Below are 23,138 nucleotides of genomic sequence, written 5' to 3'. Positions count from 1 at the left end.
CAAGGCATTGATGCAATGAGCAACTGCAGCAGCAAAAGTGTGGCAAGTCTCATGTGGTACCAGGGGGACATGTAGGCAGCCTGTGATCAGCGTTTCAGAGGTGGGAAGTGCTGATAGGACTAATAACATGGAGAAAGAGTCCTGTTGTGCAACCTGCTGTTTGCATACCCTTGCATTAAGGGTAACTGTGCCCCTCATCAACAGCAGGAGTTGGCTGATCATGGGAAGTAAAAGGCAGTGCAGATTATAATTCTCTGGAAATCTAGCTTCTGCTGCAGGATGGTTGCTGGTGCCCCACTGCAACGCTTTTGGGACCCTGAGGCAATCACAGTCCTTAAACCCAGATGACTCCTGCCATGATTTGGTATATACCTGGTTGGGTACGCACTTCATGTACTTTTCTTATGAAAAGAGTCTTTAAAAGAAGCATGGCACAAAAACGTTATTCACAGAACACGATGGGTTTTGTGTGTATGTGGTGTCTCAAAAGGAATTTAAGACTTAGGCTTTTATTAAGTTTAAAACTTCTATGAATAGGAACAGGAGAAATGAGAGTATAAGATCTCATTAAAACAAACCAACCCCCAAAACTTCTCCAAGTCTTTCAGCTATATCTATTTCTGTTTTGGGAGAGGAATTAGGCATGGAGGCAGCCTTCTGCTTTCCCCTCCTTTCTTGGGGGACAGGTGAGGAAGGAGGAGGGTACCAGTTTGAAATGCACTAATGGCAGACCAATATTTTAAAGTAAACTATTGTAACTTTATGCTGACTGATTTTAAAAACAGTAAGTAGTTCTGTTCTGAAGAGCCAAAAAATTTATTCAGATATCCATTTGCTGAAAAAGTTGGAGCTGAAGTCCTAGTTATGTTTTACAGGAAAACCTTTCTGACCTTGTTATATTTGTAATGTTTTGATTGCTGATTGCTATGGAAATGATCCTGAGCAGCCAAGTCAACAGCAAGAAAAAAATGCTTGGCTGTGCTATCTTCCTACTTGTTCTTTGAGTTCTGTTTGGGGAAAAAATGCTTGACTAAGCAACCATGATTCATTTATGAAACAAATATTGTTTTCTTCTGTTTAAACAAGTCTGATTTCATAAAAACTGCTTTAAAAAACCTGCTGTGTTTTATGTGTGTCTAGCCTTACACAATCTCAATAAATCTAGAAGGATGGGTAATCAGAGAGGGAGTGTTGCTGAGGTAAATGATATAAGTGCAGAAGATCAAAGGCAGGAGAGGGAAGATTTGGCAGGCTTATGCACTATGGGGTTAACATTTCACGTACGCTAATTGTATTGCTGCTGAATCACAGAGGGGTTTGGTTTATTTTTGTTTTAATATAAACAAACTGCTGGACATACACATGGAATTATAGTATTTGCATGCATCTCCTTTAGGACAGCTTAGATTTTGAGGCAGGGTTGTGTGTACGTGTTTTAATACATCATTTTCCATCAACAGTTTGCCAGCCTTGTATTCACTGCTATTTATATGTACACATTAGATCTATATACCTGTGTATATATATAAAAATAGTATTTGCATTGATCCAGGCATATTAAACATATTGCAGTTATTTCTTGCTTGAACAATGCAAGTATATTAAACCATATCTATTAAATAAAATATTGTCAAATAATCTGGTGATTCTAAACAGATATCAATCTAGTAATTGTCCACAATGTCACCTTCTAAGCCTGTCATCAATTTCTGTGCAAGTAAATCTCTCTTGAGGTCTTCAAGAAACAAGAACTGATATATTATTAAAAAAAACCCACAGTAATTTCACAATGAAAATAATTTGTTCTGGAACCCTTTCATGTACCCAGTGAATTATTAATTTTATCACCTGAAACAAAACCTGCCACACTTCTCATGTAACCTCTGCTTTTAGTTCAAAAGATTGTCTGTAAGTATATTCCTCAGGGATGTATCTTGATAGATACTGTTCTGTTATGTTGTTACCTTATATCTTTTAATGATGCGTGAAACTGCTAAAATTTTCTTACTGGTAAGGACAAGTATCTTTAGTGCTTAATAGTGCATGTATTAGTTTTGTTTTAGAAAAAAGATTATTTGTAACTGTGTTACTATATTATCTCTAACTATAGCTATCCTGTAGACAACCTGTATTGAAGAATTCTTATTTGAAACATTTTTTTGTTCTTCTGAGTTGCACAGTATCTAAGGGAACTAAAGCCCTAATCCATTCAGGTGGCGCTCTGGAGCTGTAAAAACAGTCACCTTAAAGAACTGTCTTTAGCACTTGTTATCATTGAACCTAGCCAAAGGAATAGACTTGGCTTATTAAACATGGCCAGAAAATCAATATTTTTAAAAATAGATCATATAGCTTAGTATTGATATTGAAAGTGTACTGAGTTGAGAATTTGTGTGTTAATGTTAAAAGAGGCTTTGCACTGACACTTTAGCAAACACTGACTGTAAAACTTGATTTTCTGTAACTCGTGCAAATAAAAACAATGGTTTGTTTTATAGGCTTCTGAAAAGTAAAATCCTGATGGAGTTTTCCTCTGGTTGCTATGCTGTAAGCTGTTAGTTAATGTCAGGTTTCGATTTTTTGTTAAAATTTTAGTCAGGATTCAAAAAACATTTAAATGTTTCATATAGCAATATGGCTCATAAGGATTAAACCCTTACATTTTGAAAATGAAGCAATGAAAATGATACATTGCTTTCATTTAAATGTTTGGGGAACTTTTAAGGTGAACTGTCACTTTTTGGCTACTTCAGGTACAAAAGCGTCTCAAAATTGGAATGACTTGACATACCTATATGAATAAAAGAATCCATTCCATAAAATAAAACAAGAAATATGGTCTTATTACATAGAACTTACTTCCAGCTAGCTAGCAGAATATGCTTTTTGCAGTTTAAAATAGTATTTCAGGTGAACTGTAAACTGTTGGAAACAACTTTGCTTTAAAAGAAGTAGTAGTCAACAAGTTATAATTGAAGTTGCATAACTCCTGTAATCTTATCCCACCTACACATCATGGGTGGAATTGCAGTCAGAGAACACTAAAATTAAAAAATTGAGGAGGGGGAAGAAAGGAGGGATCTTTAAATACCAGCATTAATTTTGTCAAGTTTTAATAATTGAATGCTTCACTAATTAAATAACTACTTGTGCTTTGTATGTTTGCATATACACTGAGGGAGATGTTGCTGTTGGTCTCAAGAGATGACCTCTTCCAATCAACAGCAACCAGCTATCTGAGGAGTTACAGTCCTATTTAGATATACTCAGTTGCATAAACTCTCACTCCTTCTACCTATGGAAGTTGTGGGTAATAAGACCAGGCTGGAATGTACAGTTAGAACTGCTATTAAAGGTGCTGTTCCTGGGGGGTGGTGGGAGTAAGACGCTTGCTGTGCTACATACATTAGTTTTCTCCTGAGTTTATAAGCTATTTGTTTTTTTTCAAAATTTGATTCTGTGGTTAAAGCTGTCCTAAGATTTGCAGCAAGATTTAAGATGAGAGTCAATGTTTATAGATTTGTGGAAGTGAAATACAGTTGGCACTACTTAAATAAATAAAACAATTCTGCAGCAGTTACCTTATCTCCCACCCCCAAGTGTCATCAGTGCCAAGAGTAGGAAAAGAAAGTAAATTAGAATTGTCAAATTGGAGTTAAAAACCTGAAGTGGGTAACAGCAGCACTGGTATAAAGGCAGTTTACAAAATGTGCAACTTTTAAAAATAGAAATGCGCTTCAAATATTTAGAAGCAGAATCCAGTATGTCTGTTGATGACTTCCTCACAAGCGTAGTAGTACTGCAGAAACTATCAGGAAAAACATGACTGACAGCGTTGCAGAATATAATGAAGGTGTAGCAATTCATTAAGCTAAAAAAAAAAAAGCAATAAACTGTCCAACTTGCCTTTTTAAGTGACAATTTTATCTCTCTCTAGCTTTAAATAGTTTTGCTGCAGTTTGTCATTATTGTTCTTTTTCTGGTGCTTGTTGGTCTTGGTTTCAATGGGAGTTTTGTCCACAGGATTCTGACAGAGGCTTCTTTTCTTCTTAAAGAAGAATTGCAAGTGTTACTAGTTTTGTCTCTGCCTAACCTTTTTTTTCAGGCTTTTCACTTTTGCAATAATTTATTTTCTTTTATAAATTCTTGCTGTTGAAGCTTTCTAAAGATGTGTCACCCCATTTTTAGGTAGTATAGATGGAAGAGTGGTGTTTAACTTATAAAATGCCTATAAGATTGATTGCTTCAGCTTTTCTCTTCTCCACAGAATTATGTGCTAAAGAGATTGAACATATAGGAGGGTGTTTTAGTCTGAAAATTTTAATGCCTTTAATCAATGTTCATACCTATTTTTCAAATATTTAAACTTGGAAAAAAAAATTCCAGTATTTTATATTGAATGTTTTGGTTCAACTGCATTTTATAGGACATTTTCGCAGAGAAAACTAAGAGATCTGTCCTGATACAGCGGCTGTTTCCCTGCACTCTTATCTATAATGTAAGAAGATTGTTCATGGTATCAGTAATTTTGTCTCCTTTAATATTAAGAATCTCTCTATAAGAATTTTTTCGGACTTATTTTTCAGTTTTGGAAAAATGACTTTTTAAAGTATTTTTAAAGTGTATTAGTCTCTCAGTAAATATGCTGTCTTTTTTTTTTTTTTTATTTAAACAGTATTTCAGTCTATCCAGAAAGAAGATAGTGTACTATACTAGTTTTGACCAGCGGAAACGAGCAAATGCGGCATTTTTAATAGGTGCATATGCTGTAAGTATTATTTATCACATGGATACTTCTAACTTTCCTTAAGAGACATCTGTTATGTGTAAAATAGCAACTCAAGGGATGGTCCTTTAGGGAGGTAGGCAGATTATCATTTGATTCTTCTCTAAGCTGTCTTTGAAAATTCTGCTGTATGAGTTTTAGGGAGGCCCTGTCTTTGGCACTTAACTCCATTTACTTTACTACACAGGGAACGGCTTTGGCAGATCATGTGCATGTTTCCCATAGGATACCATTTTCTTGAATGTCAAAAATGCAAACCACAAACTTACCTCTAAGCTTGGCACTCTTGGGATCAATTGCTGCTCATGGTAGTAGTGAGATTCATGCTGGGAAGAAGAAAGCTGTTTCGCACAGCCTTTCTTAAAGTTACTAGACCAGAGGCATAGTGATTATTGGATGGATTTATTTTCTCAGTTAATTTTCATAGCCTACCCAGAATAATGGAAAAATTGAGGGATTTCAGCCTTCTGATATTACAGATAATATGCAATACACAGGGCTGTCGTCGTTACAGAAGCCTAATTTATTATGATATCATGTAAGTTTTGATAGTCCCAAGCTGACACTTGCACACCCACTTCATAGCACTGTGCTCAAACTTCAATTTCACGTTCATGCTCTACTGTCCAGAAGTGGAGCACTCTTGTAGAAAACTCGAAGAGTCTTTGTGATAGCATGTTTTACGCTGATAAAGTATTCAACCTAACAAGCTGCTGGTCCTGAGCTGACATCCACATGGTCAGCTGAGTTCTGGAAGTGTCTGTCAAGTCAGGCTTTAGGCTGTGTGAAAGCTGGTATATTTCTTTCAGGCCTGAGGTCATGCTGATAGCAAAGCTAAATAAATGCAGATGATAATATTGAAAGAATTTACGTTGCAGATTCTTGTAATTAAACCAAATGTTTTAGTACAAGTATGGGCTAGTGTGTAAATGCTCTTGAGAAAGAAGATCTATTTAATTTTAACGATTCGGGATTGGAATTTGGAAAAAAATTGGGGAGAAGTTCAAATTTCAAAAATCTTTGGATTAGATTTTTAACCCTTGGGAGTAGACCTGATGGAACAACTCTGCAAAACAAATAGTAAGAACAAATGAGTTAGAACATTCTAAGTTTGTTAAAGTTTTTGACTATACAAGGTTATATTTAATAATGCTGGAATAAATTTCCAGTTTTGTGTTTTATATTCTGTTTAAGGAGCCTCCAAATTTGATAGCATATCTTTATAAGCTTTGCAGTCCCTTCAGATCCAAAATCTGTCTAAATTGTAGCATCTTCAGTAATGATTCCCATACTATAGTTTGTAAAGGAACTTCAGTCATTCCATTCAGACTGCTTTTTGTTTTCTGTTTGCATCATTGTGTCTCCAGTCTGTATTTAGAAAGATTCACTTTGTGTTTTAAAGCTGGTCTAATTAAGCCTATAGCTAGAGAACATGCATCTAGCACATGTGTATATTGCAACATCTAATTGCCTTCACTGGATTGCTTTTGTCTGATCCTGCCTTCACCTTCCAATACATCTTAGAAGCCTTGGAAAGGGTAGAACACTGGCATTTTGAATAGGATAAGATTATCTTTTTATTCCCCTTGTGAAGTTGTTGTTATATGACTATCTCAACTAAGTAGCGGTTCTCTGGATAAGGGGTTAAAAGGCCCTTATCAGTATTAGCTAGACCCAAGGAGAGTATGCTACTGAAAGAGAACTTGCAAAGACAGGTTGTAGGAACAGAAAAGTGAGGAGGTACATAAGGTGCAAGACAGACCTCCAATTAGAGGACTGATCAGCTAAGTAAGACTATGCCATATTTACAGTATTTAAGACTTAAACATGGGAACAGTCTGGTATATTTGGTAGTCCTTATTTGAAGGAGCTGCTCAGCAGGTAAAGCTAGGATAAGCGCATGCACTGCAGGGGGAGGGCAGCAGAAACCCCTCTAAAGAAAGCTGAGATGAGGAGCACATAGTATGTGTACCGTGGTGTGACTGTGTGTGTACTTTGTGATGGATATCGGGTGGTACATCACATAAGGAGTTGGTAGCTTATGTGTACAATAAGTTAAATTAGTGTGCCACAACTGCATGCACATTTAACCCTACCCTAGCCTGTTTTAAGCTGCTTATAGCTCTTAACTGCTAGCACATGCAAGTGATCTACATCTGCATTTGATACTGTTACTCTCCTGTCAGACTAGTAGATGTTTTAAGTATCTTCTGATCATTGAACACACTGTGTACCAAGAATATTTTTTTACTAATACTGTGTTACCAGTACAAAAAAAGTATTTGTTCTCTTGTTGAAAACACCTTACGGTCACTTTCCAATTCATCTCAACTTAGTATAACGTTGGAAAACAGTTTGCACAAAGATATCTAATATGTTACATAAGTATGTCATCCCAGAAATATTTCTATAGATGTATATTCCTAAACTTGCAAGTGTTATGGGAGTTCATTCACCTTGTTCTATTATGATTGATACTAATGCCAATAAATTCATAAAATGAATATTTGTTTATTCTAAAAAGTTATTTATGATCTACCTAATAATCTAATTCTTGTTTTTTAAATGCAGAAGCTTAGCTTTTGTAATCCAGGCATATTCATTTCACACTCAAGAAATAATATTTGCATTTTTTTTACCTGTAAATGATACATTCAGTCAGATGCAGTAGATGTACGCTCTTGGGTTACGTGACAGGGCAATTCCTGACCTGAAGGGATCTAATTGTATTCTTCAGTAAAAGAACTGTGTGTAATCGGCAATTTGATCTATCACAATCTGAATATCACAAATTGTGATAGATACATATATACTCCAAGGCCTTCTAGATTTTATGTCTTTTCTTCGATTATACAAGCTTTTTGAGACCAGAAAGTCTTATAGCTATGAACTCTACCAATGTATGAAAGTTAATTGTGAAGTCTTGTTTTATTTGTCCTGGTGTTAAAATATTAAGTGTAAAATGAAACGTGGAAAACTGTGGATCAGGTTCTAGGAATGGGTTTCCAGTGGTGGTTATGCAACTTAGATTGTTCCATTAAACAGCTTCTTAGACATGTTATACTGAAATACCCTATAGCTATTAAAATACTTTAATGAGGGTCATAAATTTAAGTGAAAGTTAAGTCTTAAAACTTTATTGGCAATAGCTTGCCTGTTTTTAAGTCGCATCTTAAGAAGATACGTTTTCTAAATTTCAGGTTTTACAATGGACTTTCAGTACATTTGGGCTAATCGTGTCCAGTTGCTAAATTATTGCCCTTGCCTTTAAGAATTCTGCGAAGATTACTTCTGTCATAAAATTCAGATTAAGAAGAAAAAAATATTTAAAGTGTTACAAGAACAGAAGAACGAACACACGGACTTCACTGATCTTACAGAGAAGTTCAGGGTTCCTCCTAAAAGGCCAAGACTACAACACATTGTTCAGTGATGTCAGAAACATGGTGCTACTAGGCTTTGTAAAGTCTTACCAGGCACTACAGAGAATATTTTAAAGGTAGCATTGCTTTGTTTTTCCCTTCATCTGTTTGGAGACTTATTTTAGTTGTTAGGATTTTTTATGTAGTCTTCCACAACAGTTGATTTAAAAAAAAAAAAAAAAAAAAAAAAAAAAAAAGTCTAAAAACTGTCTTAAAGTAGTATTACAAGTACTTTCATGCATACCAAAACTAAAGTAGTCTGGTTTGACTCAGTTTGTCCCTAGTGGTTTCTAGGGGGGTGAGAGGGAGCAGGTTTAACTGAATTATACTGAAGTGATTACATGAACTCCCCACTTGTCATCAAAGAATTCGTTCTTGGAGAAATTGTGAAGGAGAGTGCATTTTCTCCTGTCTGATAACATATGGATGAATGGGGCTGGGTCCCTCTTTCCATATTCTTAAGGTATTTGTTATGTTTCTTTTCTGGTTGGAAACCAAGGAACCCCTACCTGGTTGTGTACTCTGCTACCTAGTAAGGTTTGAATTCCCTGGGGGAGAAGAGCAGGAGGAATACTAGTGTGTTTGTACAAGTGACTGCTCTTGTACTTCTAGAGAAATGGGGCAGGGGGAAGAGAGAACATATATGTATGACACTTGCTCCTCCTGGTAAACCTAGAGCTTTAATTCTACCCTTGTAGAAGACCAGTAATCTACCTAGTAGTTATCACTTGCAATTCTTCAAAGATCAAAACTTGATTAGTGGACCAAAATCTGACTTTTGAGCACTCCCGGTGAAACATAATGCTTTCATACTGTGGCAAACTCTGAAAAGAGATCCAGTGAGCTCTCTTTCCTTTTCCTTGTAGATAGCAGATGGGCGGGTCATATTTCTGTCTCACAATTACTTTAAGTGTGTATGTTGGTAGTAACAGCTTTTATTAGACTTCTGTAATGCCAATAAGGGAGAAAAGCTGTTGAATTCTTAAGTTTGTAATTTTATTACAGCAAATGACTGGGTAATAGTGAACTACTGTGACATGTTCAGTCATTTGCTGGCAGTAGAGTTTTTCCCTAATTTAAAAATATGAATTAGACTTCTCATCCCTACCTGAAGCTTTAAGGGTTTGTTCTCTTGTAATCTAAGCATATCACACTACTCAAATCCATAATCCCTCCCTTGGAGGGTCAGCAAGTAAAAAGGCTTTTCAGTTACTGCAGTGTGTACAGCCTCTGCTGTTTCAAGCAACACTTTCCTTCAGATTGCTTTAGATGGGCTTCACAGAATTCTTGTGATAACTTAGCAGCTCTGGGGTGGTTCTGTTCCCTATACTTCTAATTTGAAAAAGGCAGGTACAGGTGGGAACAAGATGAATCCAAATTGTAGTTGAAATATTGTGTATGAGTGTTAAGGTGGACTTGCAAAATACTAATTCCCTTTTTGTTCTGTAAAATTTTTAGGATATATGGTATGAATTTTCTTGGCATTGTGTATGTGGCCAGTATTGCTACATGTCGTGTGCCTGCATAGTGTCCCAACTGTAGAGATCTTTATCTTTTAACCACCTCATTATTCAGGAAGTTGAGAACATAAGAATGGAAATGTTAGAGAAAGAAAAATTTGAAAATTTTCAGTATTTGCTGAGTCTTTTTTGTTTTACAGGTAGCAGTGCCACATGATATGAGTTGCAGTAGTGACAGTAGGGAAAGGGAAGAGAACCTTGTCCCTTGTAAAACAACTCTTGTAAGAAAATAGTTATTATCTGGAAAGTGATTTTTTTTAAAGGCTTTTATTCACATTACTTCTTAGATACAGGTTCAATTTATACAAACTAGTCAAAACAGGCTTTTTGTGTTTGGGGTTTTTTTATTTGTATATGTTGCAGAATGAAAGCACTCTGAAGATTCATCAGATTAAAAAATGAAGCTAAGTTTCAGTTGCTGAGTTTTCATTGATAAAGATGAGTCAGAAAATGGTCTCCTCAGTTTTTCTTAATGGATATCACTACTTTTTAAGTACTGAAGACATGTACTGTAGTGTTTCCTTCTCCATTTCATTATTGTTCCTCCTTCAGTTATTGCATTATTCTTGACATCTGCGATACTTTTGTCTTTTCAGGAGCTCTGTTCAGTGTTTCTTTCCCTCTCCTCCTTCCTTTTGTGTTCTTAATATCTTTTTCCTGTTTCCATCCTACTGTCTTTATTATGAGCTTTGTGGACAGACAACTAGCAGTGTTTGGTTCTTGAGCAGAAACAGCTTTGAAGTACCATAACTTCTGTGAAATAAAAACTGCAGCATTGGGAAAACATTCATGTAGTACAAATTTGCCCCTACTTCAGATTTCTGACTCCCTAACTGTGTAAGATGGAAACTCATCTTTCTCTGAAGTCCTCTGAACTACCCTCTAAGGATCTTTTCACTATAAGCAGGAATTTAGGCTTTAAATGTAAGCTAATTGATGTGATTATTGACATTAATTGTCATTAATAAATTCAGTATTTTTCTCTGAAATACACCCCTCAGAAACCTATTGCAAAGATGTATTGTTCTTAAATGCAAAACCTTTGTGGTGAGGGGGACTATAAAAGAAATATAAAGAAGAAGTCACAAACTAAAAGAGTCTTTTACAAATAACTGTGAAAGCAGAATAGCATTGCTATGCTGCAGGGGTTGAAAACATGAAGTTGGTACCATTAGTTAGCAATCATTGCTGTAGATAGACCGTTACTGCTTAAAAATAAAAAGAAATGGGCCACTCGACTTTTTACATTAAGTAAATACATTTATCCATTAAGTAAATCTCTCAATCTGTTCCAATATTAGTAATCACTGGTTTGACCCCAACAACAAATAATCCAATAATTGAGTTAGAAACAATTGTTCTGATAACACAGAATAAACGGAATGGTTTTCATATAGAAATTGTGGTCTGTTTTGATGGTGGAAAGGATGCATTGCTTTCAGAGATTAAGGAGGGGGGAATGTGGAAGTTCTGGCAAATACAGGGACATTAATTCTGAGAAACATGTTGGGCACTTCTGCTAAATGAAACAGCAATATTGACACTGCTGCAGTATTGAGATTTAACATTTGAAGATAAGTGAGGTTTGTTCGTCTTTTTGGGTACTGATTATACTGTTCCATGCTATCAGTGTGACCATGATGAGTGGAGCAGCAATGCTGGAGAATGAGACTGAAGTACAACTCCATGTCAGGGAATTTTATCTTTTGAAGGCAAATCAGTTTGTGTAGAGGGGTTTGGTCCAAAATTAGACTAGTTGTTCAAAGCAGTGAAATAGGTGGTAGTTGGAAAACAGATGATTCTGGACCCTCTTTTCATTGTGTCATGGCAAAGAGTTTTTCAGGCTGTTTTGCTTGAGTCAATTTTTTGATTTATCCTTGTCTTGTCTTTTCTGTCTGCCTTGTCCATGCTTGAGGAAGAAATGCGAGAAAATCTACCTTCTATGTTGACATCTTACAGAATACTAAGAATTCATGACTCTAGACGTAAAGCAAATTGCAAATATTCTGGGAGTGACCACCACTTACTTATATTCTAATGTGCTCAAGTCAAAAGTTGAATAAAGCTTTTAGATTGGGAACTAACCTGTGTCTTGGTTAAGAAAATAATTATTAGAATACTTTACATTCAAGAGTTAAATGTGCATAGAGCTAAAAAGTAGCCCTGTAGGGGCTGGTTGTAAGGTGAGTTGGGGGGAAATGGCTAGGAAAATCGTGTGGATTTGTTTGCAAAACATATTTGTGCGCATGAAATATGCCACTCCAAACTAGATGAAGTCTTTTTATGTAAATAATGCACTTGCTTAATATGTAGTCCAAATTAGATTTATTTTAAGGACCAGTTTTACTGTACAAATCGGAACTGAAATGCAACAAGATGTGGTTGTATTCTAATTTCTTACTCGGGCCCATGCAGCTGATAGTGTTCAGCAATAGCAGAATGAGCCTTGTCTTAGGGTGTTACACTAACTATGTGTTGGTCTCATAGTAACAGGTTCCGCTTGTTAATTTGTTAATTTGTAGTTTGATATTGAAAATTAAGAATCAAAAAATATTTGTGTTGGAAAATCTTCCACTTAGCTGTGGTGGAGAAATGTTTCCTTTGTCATCTGCTGTGATAATATTTTGACTTATCTGAAGTTGGACAGAGAACTCCTAGTATAGATGCCTATTTTTCATCTTAGTATGATGTTGAGTCTGTCTAAAGTCTCTCAGTTGCAGCACCATGTGATTTTTTTTTAATTAATTTTTTTTTAAGGGAGGGGAATGACACAAAACAGAAATACCAGTTTCTGTTGATTTCTGAGTCTTTTACTTCGTGTAGGTACGTCTTTTCTGACCTGTAAATGTCATAGGAGTTGGTCATGAAGGAGTATAGTATACATTCTTAGGAGTTTAGTGGGCTGGGGGGAAGCTTACATGTAGTTAATGACTTTTTCAGGCTCAGGGCTGATTTTTTTTTTTTTTTAATCCTCTCCCCCCATCTATTTTAGGTAATATACTTGAAGAAAACACCAGAAGAAGCTTACAGAACACTTTTGTCTGGATCTAATCCACCGTATCTTCCATTTAGGTATGTGAACATGAGAAATGGGCCTAACTTTTTTGTGTTTTGGAATTTGCTGAATATACATTTTTCAGATTGCCTTCCCAAAAAAGGGTTTCATGTCTGATATAGACATTGTATAAAAATGACTGACCTCCAGAAAAACTATTTTTTACTTCTGGTGGAATTACTTGCTCTGTGTTGGAGTAATAAAGCCATTTAGATTGATTTAAGTCTTAAGTAAGACTCCCAGTCTTGCAAAATGTCAGATTTTGGAAACAGTTCTTAGCACGTTTGTGATTCAGCAATTAAAACTTTTCTTCATCATGTATCATGTTTTACTATTTGGAAATAATTCAGATTTTTTAAATTACCTAGTACCTAACCAGCTAGACTTAAATGAATGAAAGGGATTTTATGCTGTTATATTTTTTTCTATTTTACAGAACAAGTACTGATGTTCGAGTTATTAAATTGCTTTGCCTTTCTGTTTTCAATGAATCGGAGATAATTTCTATCAATCTGTCTTTATTCTCTGTGCTAAGGTCATACTGAGACTTGAATCTGAGGAGTTTTAGCTATCATGCCTATCTAATAAAGAGACTTCCAGGTTTTTTTTCATGGTGTGGACCATGAAATGCCTTTGTGCTTTATGAGTGATAATAGCTCACACTATTTTTATGTAAATGATGGCAATAGAAGGCAACTGCAAGAAGGTCATTATCTTCTTTTTTAGGGGAGTCAGCATTTTACAAGTAGTGTTCACTGTCAGCCAATGCGTATGTAAATGTAGACCTACCTTGTCTATATCAAATTCATCTGATTCTACAGCCACTCGGCAAAGGAATATCAGATGGTCCGTCTTCTCATAGCTTGTACAGGAGCCGGATACAGTGTAAACTGTTGGGATGGTAGATTTGTATGTAAAGACCAGTTTGACTATGAAATCTTAAACCACTGAACAGATTTTTAAAAAAGGTATCAAATCAGTGACAGGTTTTTTTGGCAGAGAATATATAGATTGACCTGGTCATCAATGGCTCTCCAAAGCCCAAGAAGTTTACTGAGCCATTGATATCCCTATTTTTTTCAGCTAATTAAAGATACTTGGTACAATGCATTAAAAAAATGAGTTATTTTAAACATGTCAGTGGTTTTTTTAACATCTCCAAATCCTATATAAAATACAGAAGTGACGATCTAAGTTAAACAAAGCATAATATATAGTTTTCTCCACCTTTTAGATTCTTTGGTTCCTGATCTTCTCCCAGTTTGAAATAATTACATTGCTCCTTTCCATTTACAGAAGGTTCAGCTATTAGAAAATTGCTACAAGAAGTTCTTTGAAGCAAACTCTATTATTCTGAGCACAGAAACTGTGTCAATACATTCTTCTGTGTCCTTATCATTTTGGGGAAACAAGTGAAATATTTCCCTGCAGTCTTTCCCTTCCTTCTGGGGATTACTATGTAGCATTTCAGTGGAGTCTAAAAAAAATAAACCTGATTCTCCCTTTCATATCAGATTCTCAGTGGTTCAACTTTGGCAGGAGTATTTCTTTCATATAAGAGCTTTTAATACTAAAGTGACTTAAGTTTTTTAGAATCTTAAGCTTAAGCAAAACTCTTAGTAGTGGAGGATGTGTGTTACCTGAGAATAGCTGTATCTTGTTTGCCGATTAAAGAAATATACTGTTTGGGATTATAGTAAATTGCTGTATCTTTAGGTTCCTTTGTCCCCTGTCAAAGTAAAGATTAAGGTGTGTAGGAAGGAGGTTCTGACAAAGCAAAGAACCTTAGTTGTCATATCCCAAAACTAAGACAGAAAACTTGGGAGGAATGATGTGTTTGCAGAACAGTCTCATATGACCCTGTTTGCTCAAACCAAAGGCTATAGACCTTTGCCTTGCAACCAGTTCCTTGTAATAATGATGATGATAATATTAGTAATAATAATAAAAAATGGTGTTTCTGCTCGACTGGTAGGGAGCAGTGAAAGTAATTGGCTCTGTGATTTCTTGTGAGGCCAATAAGAACCACAGTAACAAATTTAATGACACAAAACAATTTCTTTTTAAGTGTTAAGTAATTATTCAAAGCAAATCCTTGTGAGTTTGAACTCATAAAATTCTATTCCAGAATAGAATAGTTGTCTCCTCTGGGATCAGCAAAGGAGGGGTCAAAAAATACGAGAAACGGCAAGATTTTCCAAAGATAACTTTATATTATATACAAAGAGCATTTCATGTTTCTGAGAGGAGAGAATACTAACTGAAAACATTGAAGAAGACAATGTCCAGCAAAGGGACTACTCAGTTTTTGCAGTCTGGGTTGTCAAAATGATTACAAAACTATAATCGCTTCATTCCATTTGTCGGCTTCAGGAGAAGAGGTCAATCAATGGATAGAGTAGGCAGTCTTCTGAAACATAAATCCTCTGCATTCTTTGTCCATGTGTTTCAAGCCCTGGGTTGCTGGGAAATAAATGATTGGCTAAAACTAAAGCTTCCTTGGGAGGTTGTGGGGTTTTGTGTGATGTGGATGGGTTTTGGTACATTTTTGGGGGTTCTGTTTTTTTTTTTAAACACACAGCTTTGGCTATTTTAGAGGATGGGAGGGAAGCAATCTTGAGCAGAGTCTTGCTGTTTCTAGAAGGAATATAGTATTACGAGCTTTTGCTAGAAGACTTAAACATCTTGATTTCTTGAGCGTTCTTTCTTACGTGACGTGGGGCTGGAAAGCACTTAAGTTTCTTTTGGAGCTGCTTCGGACTCTGTCAGGTCTTGGCACTGGATTAGAGCCTAAGCAGATTTTGTTACCTGTGGTATAGTTTGTCCTGCTGGGAAAGAAGGCTGTGTAATCTAGCTGTACAGGAAGTGAGACAAAGAGGACCGAAGAAATAAACTGACGGATCCTGACTAGATAGGAGGCTAGGTAAGAAATGGGGAGTCTGATAGTTAGGGAGGAGATATTTGGGAGTTGAATTCATAGGAAGAGGCTGGAACAGATGCATGAGGAGCTTAAGAATTACAGGGGCTGAGAGAAAGGCAAGTAGATCTGATGAGGGCCTGCAGTGGGACAATCTTAGATTAGCTGGTAATGAGGAAGAAATAATTTATTCCTCCTTCCCTGGTTTTCCAAGGCCTTTGGGATGATTTTCTTCCTCTGTCCATTCTAAGACATTTGAGACATCTCTGGTGCAAAATACAGCATGATACAGAGGCTCAAGCAAATAAACCTATGTTGGAAGCAGTAGCACTGCCTTAGGTAGTCTATCTGCTTGACATCAAGCTATACAACAAGCAAATTGGTGCTATGAGCAAGTTTGCACTCCTTCCACATCTTTAATGTCTTGAAAAGGACTAAAATGACTCTTACGTACAATGAAAAATATAACCCAAATGTCTTACCTCTTCCCTCCTATTCTAAGGTCTAGGAAGGAAATACTTTGAGATACTGGTCATTGGTATTCAGTACTTATTGACTTGAATTTATTCTTGGACCCCAGAACTTGGATGTTATGTAACTTCCATAGTATATATAGGTCATCTCTGGTTTCAAGTGCAAGGGTTTATCAGTAAGCAGTGATCAGTTAGGTATTAACAGCTACACTATTTAAGAAGTTTTGGGTTTTGATATCCAAAGTGTCTTCTATTTGGAAAAAAAATAGACAACTTTCAATAGGCAGAAGCTGCAGGATTGTCAGATTCTTTCTGGAGTAGTGAGGTATGTTTACATGAAGTGATCACTGGGAGACTGATCTACTTTCATCTAGCTCAGTGACCTCAAAAACCCTTAATCGGCTTAGATCTTCAGCTGGTATTTCATTTAAAGACAGCTTCAGCAAATATTGTTCAGGGGTGGAAGGAAATCAGAATACCCCTCTTAAAAGATACATGGAAGTTTTTTTGGCTTGTTTTTATAATAGGAAAAACTAAAGACAAAGCAGGAGGATAAGGCACTACTGTCTTTGAGACACTTGCATCTTATTTTTTGCTGATTCACTGTCACTTTGTGACAATCTGTTCTCTTGAAGATCTTGTACTGTATCTTCTCACTTCCATTTAAGAAAATGGTGCCAACACCATTTAAAATTATCATAAATACCAGTTTCCTATTGTGAAACTAAGTTTTAGATTACTTAAAACTACTTTGTATTGGCTTTCTATTAAAGAGAAAAAGCAAATATATTTTAGTGCTGTTGTGTTCAATCTGTAGATAAGACATGAATTTCAGAGCTAGGTTTTAGTTTGTAGCTTTGGGGTTTTATTTCTTTATTGGCAAGTGCTGGGGAAACAAACTGTTATTGACAGTGTTTAGAGGTTTGGTGAAAGGGAAAGCATTATGCAGTATTGAGGTCAGCTACAGTAACTGAAATTGGATGTGGGATTTATAGCTCTAATGCTGGCTCAGATTTATACTACATCTGTATCTCATGGAAATATTCAGATTTTTCTCATTCTGAAAGAAAATAGAGTACTATCAGGTAATAGTTGGTAAAACACTTTGAAAATCAAGGTGGTTATGTATTTGGCCATAAAAGACTGTAATAATACCATAATGCAATCGGCAACAGAAGTCTGAGCACCTATATTGTGAAACTGTGAAGGAGATTTCTATATGTGCTCTGTTCCAGTATTCTGAAATGAAAAGAGGACTTCCTTTCTCTTCTATGCTTTTTTTTAAACACAGGCTTCCGAGTTGAACAAAAAGGTGTAACATTTGAAATCCAAATTGCTTGGCTTCCACCAGTGAAAACATCTAAAAGTTTTTTGTATGCACATAAGTAGTCCTAGTAAATTAAAAACGACTACTGTCTTAAATGTAAGCACATACATTAGTTTTCTGTAGGATAGGATGCTGACTATGTACAGTGAACAAAGGAGGAGAATAAGTTTAAATAGGAAGAATGTCTGGAATTAATTTTAATTGGATCTAAAATTATATGTTTCTTCAAGGTTAGTAAAGGTATTTTTTCTTTACAGTGCTCTTCCTCATAACTGTTAGTGCTTGCATTTGTTTTTACTGTGGTACAAAGTGTGTGTGACCCATTCAGAATCGATTGCATTTTATGCAAGCTAAAATTAGTATTAATTATTGTTCTAAAACTTTTGCAGTATATCTGTCATTGGTAGAAAGAAAATGCATGTTGGTGGACCTCGTGCTGTAAAATTGACTTCTCATGTCAATGCGGTATGAGAATAGCTGTATTTCTAACAGGGTTTTTGTAAAGATTAGTACTAGTTCTGACAGTATCCAATATTTTTATCCATGGTCTGGAAACTCATACAAAATCAGTAGGAAGATGGGTTGACACAAAGAATGGTGAAATTGAACTAGCTGTTCTGCATTAGTTTTTAATTATTTAGTTTTCTCCAGTAAATGCATTAATTCAGGAGGATTCAGAAAATAAGATCAAATTTGGTTTTTAAATATTTACAGAGCTGCTTAATGATTTGACATGACTTCTGACAGATTTCTCTGGGATAGAAAAAGAACTTGATAACTCAGCCTCAGCCTGGAGGAAGTTATCTAGGTGACGAGGGGTGGGGGGGAAGACTTGTTTTGGTTTTCTTTTAACAAAGAAAGAATCAAAATCAGTGCCTTAAAATACCTTAGACAACTCCCTCTAAACAGAAAGATATTTTACTCAAGTAATTTATTTAAAACATTCAGGAAATCAGGTCACGGTAGACTCTTAATCTTTGCCTTTTGAGTATTTCAAGGCCTTTCTAGATGTGTAGTTGGCAGTAAGATTGGCATTAAGCATCTGTCCTCTCTAATACTTCTGCAAAATGCTCTGAACTCTAAAGGAATACTAACACTTCTCTGGAATAATATGAAATCATCTATTTGATAGGAAGATTGAATATAAAAAATGTCACTTTGTAAGTAAACTGCAACTTTGCTTCATAAATAAACTACTTTTTTTACATTGTTTTAATTTTTAAAACAACTCTGTAAAGTGCATTTTGTTGCTTGCTGTGTGTTCTGAAACTAGTAACTTGGGTTTCATCTCCTAATACTGAGTCCACAAGCACTGGCTTTACCTGTGCTTCAGATATTGCTCTACTATATCAATGGATCCAGCATGCAGAGTCCTCATGGATTATACATAAAACTTCTGCCAGATTAATTTCTTTGTTCTTACACCTAAAATTTAATATCTGTAGATAGCTTAGTTTAAGATTCTGGAGCATAAAGCAGTAAAGTTTCAGAAAAGGGTTTGCATATGGAATTGATTCTAATCAGCCAGCTGTACTTTTGGAAACTAGAAAAGAAAAATAAATATATTCCTGGATTTATCCTGAAAAGGATTGGGAGTGCTAAAATAAAAATGGCTGTGGCTTTAAGGGGAAAAAAAAGTGTATAGGTTTTGTTCCATTTTCTTGTTTTCCAAACTACGGTAGAAGGAACTTTTATGATTTGCTTGTGTTTTCTTACCAGAAAATACTTGAGGGGCAGAGGGAGAGAAAGAGAGAGACTATGGCAAGGTCTGATATACTACGCTCAGTATTTGCCATGGTTCATCAAACAACATGCTTTCCCTTGAAGCATTAGGTAATACTAAGCAACTGCTTCCAGGTGTTATTTCACTACCATGCTGTACTGTCATTCATATCTAGTGTTTGTTTAAGGTTTCATTACATTATTGCATTCTGCCACAGAAGATAGATGGGGGTGTGAGTTTTTCAGATGTTAATTCAGTGTTGCATTTCTTTAAAAAAACATTAGAATACTGCTATTCTTTGAGTTTCTGGGAGTTTGGGATTAGGTTTAAACAGCTTATTTGTTCATTCTAAAACTTTGCCTATTTGGAATTTTCCTGGCTTTTGGTCTTTCTGTTACTTCACTGTGTGTGGATGGCAAGTGTCAGCAGAGCTGTTTTCTCCAGTCAGAGTACACCTACTTTAATGGTTAGGTGCACAGCAACAGAAATGAGATGTTTGAGGCATGGATGATGTAGGCAATAGATGTTAGCTGCCAGCATCCAGTGGAGTCACTGGTAATAGCTGTCTGTGGGAACTGTAGCTAAGAATACTGTGTATACCTGGAATCGTGACAGGCTTATCTTGTACATCGAGGTCAAGTTCAATGTCCTCCCTCCCTCTCTCCTCTCCCTTCTCTCTCTTGCTCTCATATTGCTTCTTATTAATGGATTAGAGATTATGTGGCTTTTTCTGCCGGTATTGTTTTCACGTACTGCAGTATCAGATGCCTTATCAGTTGAAGAAGCAGTTATATACAGATAGATAGTATAAAAGTCATATTCTTGCTATAGCAAAATAACATGTAATATAGAACATGTCTGCTACAATCCTATCTTCCATTCATATTTCTCTAAATCCTTAGTTTTGTGGTTTGCATTGGTTTAGGTTTTGTTGTTTCTGTCACCTTCAGAAAACTGTAACAGATTTTAAAGATTTTCTGCTATGTACATGTTCCCATTGGGGCCTTAAGATTTTTTGCTCAGAAGACCTTTTTGTTTGCTAAAACGCTTTTGTGCTAAAATGATCTGTTACCCAACTTTCCCCTGTCAAAAACATATTGCCTGTAAAGCTTATATTTTACAGCTTTGGTATGATTGGATTCTGCTTATCTAATGTGATGAAAATACTTTATGGATTTTCATTTTGAAAAACTTCTTTGTTGGATTTGGATATTGAGGCTTATTCACACTTCAAAGTTCCCATTCTAAAACATTGTGCCTAAGTATTTTTTAATAATCTAATAGCTTGAAAGCTTTTCTATAGCTGCCTATAATATGACACTGCCATAATTGTAGCTTTTATTTTCTTAAATATATTTTCTATGAACATTGCTTGCTCAAAACTGCTCTACTTATTCTGCTTTTAAAGAATGGGTGAGAATATTCTACTCTTAGAAGTACTTGGGATTGAAGAAGCATATCAATATAACAAATATCATACTGCTTATAGTGAGTAGACTATCAAAAAGGAAAGTTTTCAATGAAAGATTGAAATTTTGAATCAGTTACAGATTAAAGATGTATCTGGCTGAAACCTGAAATTTTTCTGTTCTAATAAATTACAGTTCTTGGCACTCTGGATAACATCGCTTAGAGTAAAACTATAAAAAATTTCTTTAATGAGTGATTAGGAAATTATCTGTCCAGGCAGAATTTTGTTAAAATGCAAACTGCTCTGAAGCACACTTTGAAAAGTACTTTTTCTTTTTTGCACAATGCATTTGTTGCTGTTATTTTTTTGGTGGTGTTATTTGTTTTCATGTTGGTGTCTCTTAACATTTGAATATGTTTGCTTTGGGGTATCCAGTCATCTTTTAAAGATAAATTGTTATTTGCATAGTGGCAGAACCGAGGTCAAGTAATTTTAAATTTAATTATATCTGGATAATTTTTACTCACATCTGTAATCAGACATCAAAACGAGAGCCTGTGTATGAAATCCAAACAAGTAGTCTATTTGCCTTTCCCTGTTAGACAGTGTAACTCAATTAAGATTTGAATAATTGTTAAAGCAAGTTTTGCTTTATTTGCTACTATCTTTACACAATTGAGAGGTGATGCAAAGCTTCCTGTTCCAGGACACCAGAAATAATTTGGTAAAGGGCATGTAGTTAGCTGATATAAAATATGCACTTAAAATAATTTGCAGTATCTAACTGCATTTACACTGAGCTACATCTTTGGTAGGGGGGTCCTTTAGCATGAACGAGCTTCTAAAAAGATGTCTTTGAACTTTAACAGAGTTCTCAGAGGGGATTGAATAACTTCAATATATTCTGTTGCATGCTGCCTTTCCCTGAGCTCTTAAAATAATTCTGTGTGTATTAAATTAATTTGTATTAAATCTCTAGGGATGCTTCGTTTGGGAACTGCACATACAGTCTTACGATCTTGGACTGCTTACAGGGAATAAATAAGGTAATAACACTTTTCCTGAGCAAAACAGATTTAAATTGACTTTTAAAAGGTGAAGGAAAATACTGTTAAAGTACCTTAGAAAATAGGGTTTCAAAGCAAAATGTGTGTGACTGACTAGTATGCTGTCATGAAGCCTAAGTTACTGAGGTCTGTGTTTGAGTAGTGACAATGGAAGGTTACACTTCTACGTGGCTGGCCTGGCCTTTGAGAGCTTTCTGAACTTCACCTTATGAATCAGAATGCGTAAATGCACCAGACCTGGCTGGAGGCAGTTCTTAACAGTGCAAGGCAGTGCACTAGATCTGCTAATAGATAATTTATAACCATTGGTAAAAGGGAATAACATAGGTTGATAAAGTCAAGTGAGACAGACACCTAGGTATACTGTGATTTAATCTGAGCAGTTTTTGCATGTACTTGGCCCTGACTTACCCCCAAAACACTTTGTTCAGTGTTTGACACTAATCTTTTCAGAATTGTTGAAAAAAATTGAAAACTAATGTATCTTACTAGTGTTTTGATATGTCAGTTTCAACAGTCCTGGTCCTGGGCAATATTAAACTCCAATATTGCTTTTTTAAAAATGTTACTTCACGTCTTAATTGGCAATGTTGTGTTATAGTATATACTTCATACTATAAGCAAAGATTAAATTTTGTTCATCATTTCCCATTGAACTTGATGAAGGGAGCAGGCTATATGAACAGTTCTGTACAGACACTTTATAGACTGTTTATATTCTGTTTGTAAGTACGGCAAAACAAGTGTTTCTTAAAAAATGAAAAAAGAGAGATCAAGCTTAATATTTTTAGTTCTGTGGGGGTGGGAAAGGAGCTGTCAGTTAACAGCAAGACTCTAATTTGCATGGCATTCTACGGATCCTAAAGCTCTGTGAAGCAGTCAGTGCAGTCACTGTAATTTATCTGCAACAAACACGTCAAAAGGACTTTGAGAATCAGTTTTTCTTCCTTTGTTCCCATAAAATCTATTATTGAATTTTTGTCCAGTTCACCTGCAGAGATAAAACCACTTTGAGCAGAAACTGTATGCCTTAATCCAAAGTAAAATCTTAGTCTATCTGGATAAGGTTGGTGTTTGCATGCACATATATCATATACATGTAATTCAGGGGGCCTACAGATTCTGGAGTGCAGCCAGGCAACCATGCTTAAATGAAATACATTTTTCAAAATCAGCTGTTCGGACAAACCTCTCGGTATCTTAGGTTTCATGACAGGTCCAATCATTCAGCCTATGTTGTCTATAACAAAGCTTTTTTTTTTTTTGTCTTAAAAAAGGTGCTCTATATGTAGCAAATAATGGCAGACTGATGATTATTGCTTTTTTAAATCATAGATCTGTGGTGTGTTTTTTATCACACCTTAATCCTAGAATGTCGTGTAATATCTAGACTTCTCAGAATGCAGTAGGTTCAGTATAAATATATGCTGCAGAACT

General features: G+C 35.6%; 1 protein-coding gene across 3 annotated transcripts in view; it reads left to right on the top strand.

Moving 5' to 3' along the window:
* CDC14A (cell division cycle 14A) overlaps positions 1-23,138 on the top strand; it is a 67,336-nt gene that overhangs the window by 14,773 nt on the left and 29,425 nt on the right. For all 3 annotated transcript variants that reach the window (XM_010563619.1, XM_010563621.1, XM_010563620.1), the window contains exons 4-6: positions 4,676-4,768; positions 12,721-12,800; positions 21,614-21,680. In XM_010563619.1, the coding sequence (XP_010561921.1) occupies positions 4,676-4,768; positions 12,721-12,800; positions 21,614-21,680 (240 nt within the window). The remainder of the gene's footprint in view (positions 1-4,675; positions 4,769-12,720; positions 12,801-21,613; positions 21,681-23,138) is intronic.

This window comes from Haliaeetus leucocephalus, unplaced genomic scaffold (genome assembly GCF_000737465.1).
Source record: "Haliaeetus leucocephalus isolate CR32 unplaced genomic scaffold, Haliaeetus_leucocephalus-4.0 Scaffold172, whole genome shotgun sequence".
In the NCBI taxonomy this organism is placed as follows: Eukaryota; Metazoa; Chordata; class Aves; order Accipitriformes; family Accipitridae; genus Haliaeetus; species Haliaeetus leucocephalus.
The sequence above is the reverse complement of the archived record's forward strand: the minus strand, read 5'-3'. Positions and strand labels throughout refer to the sequence as shown.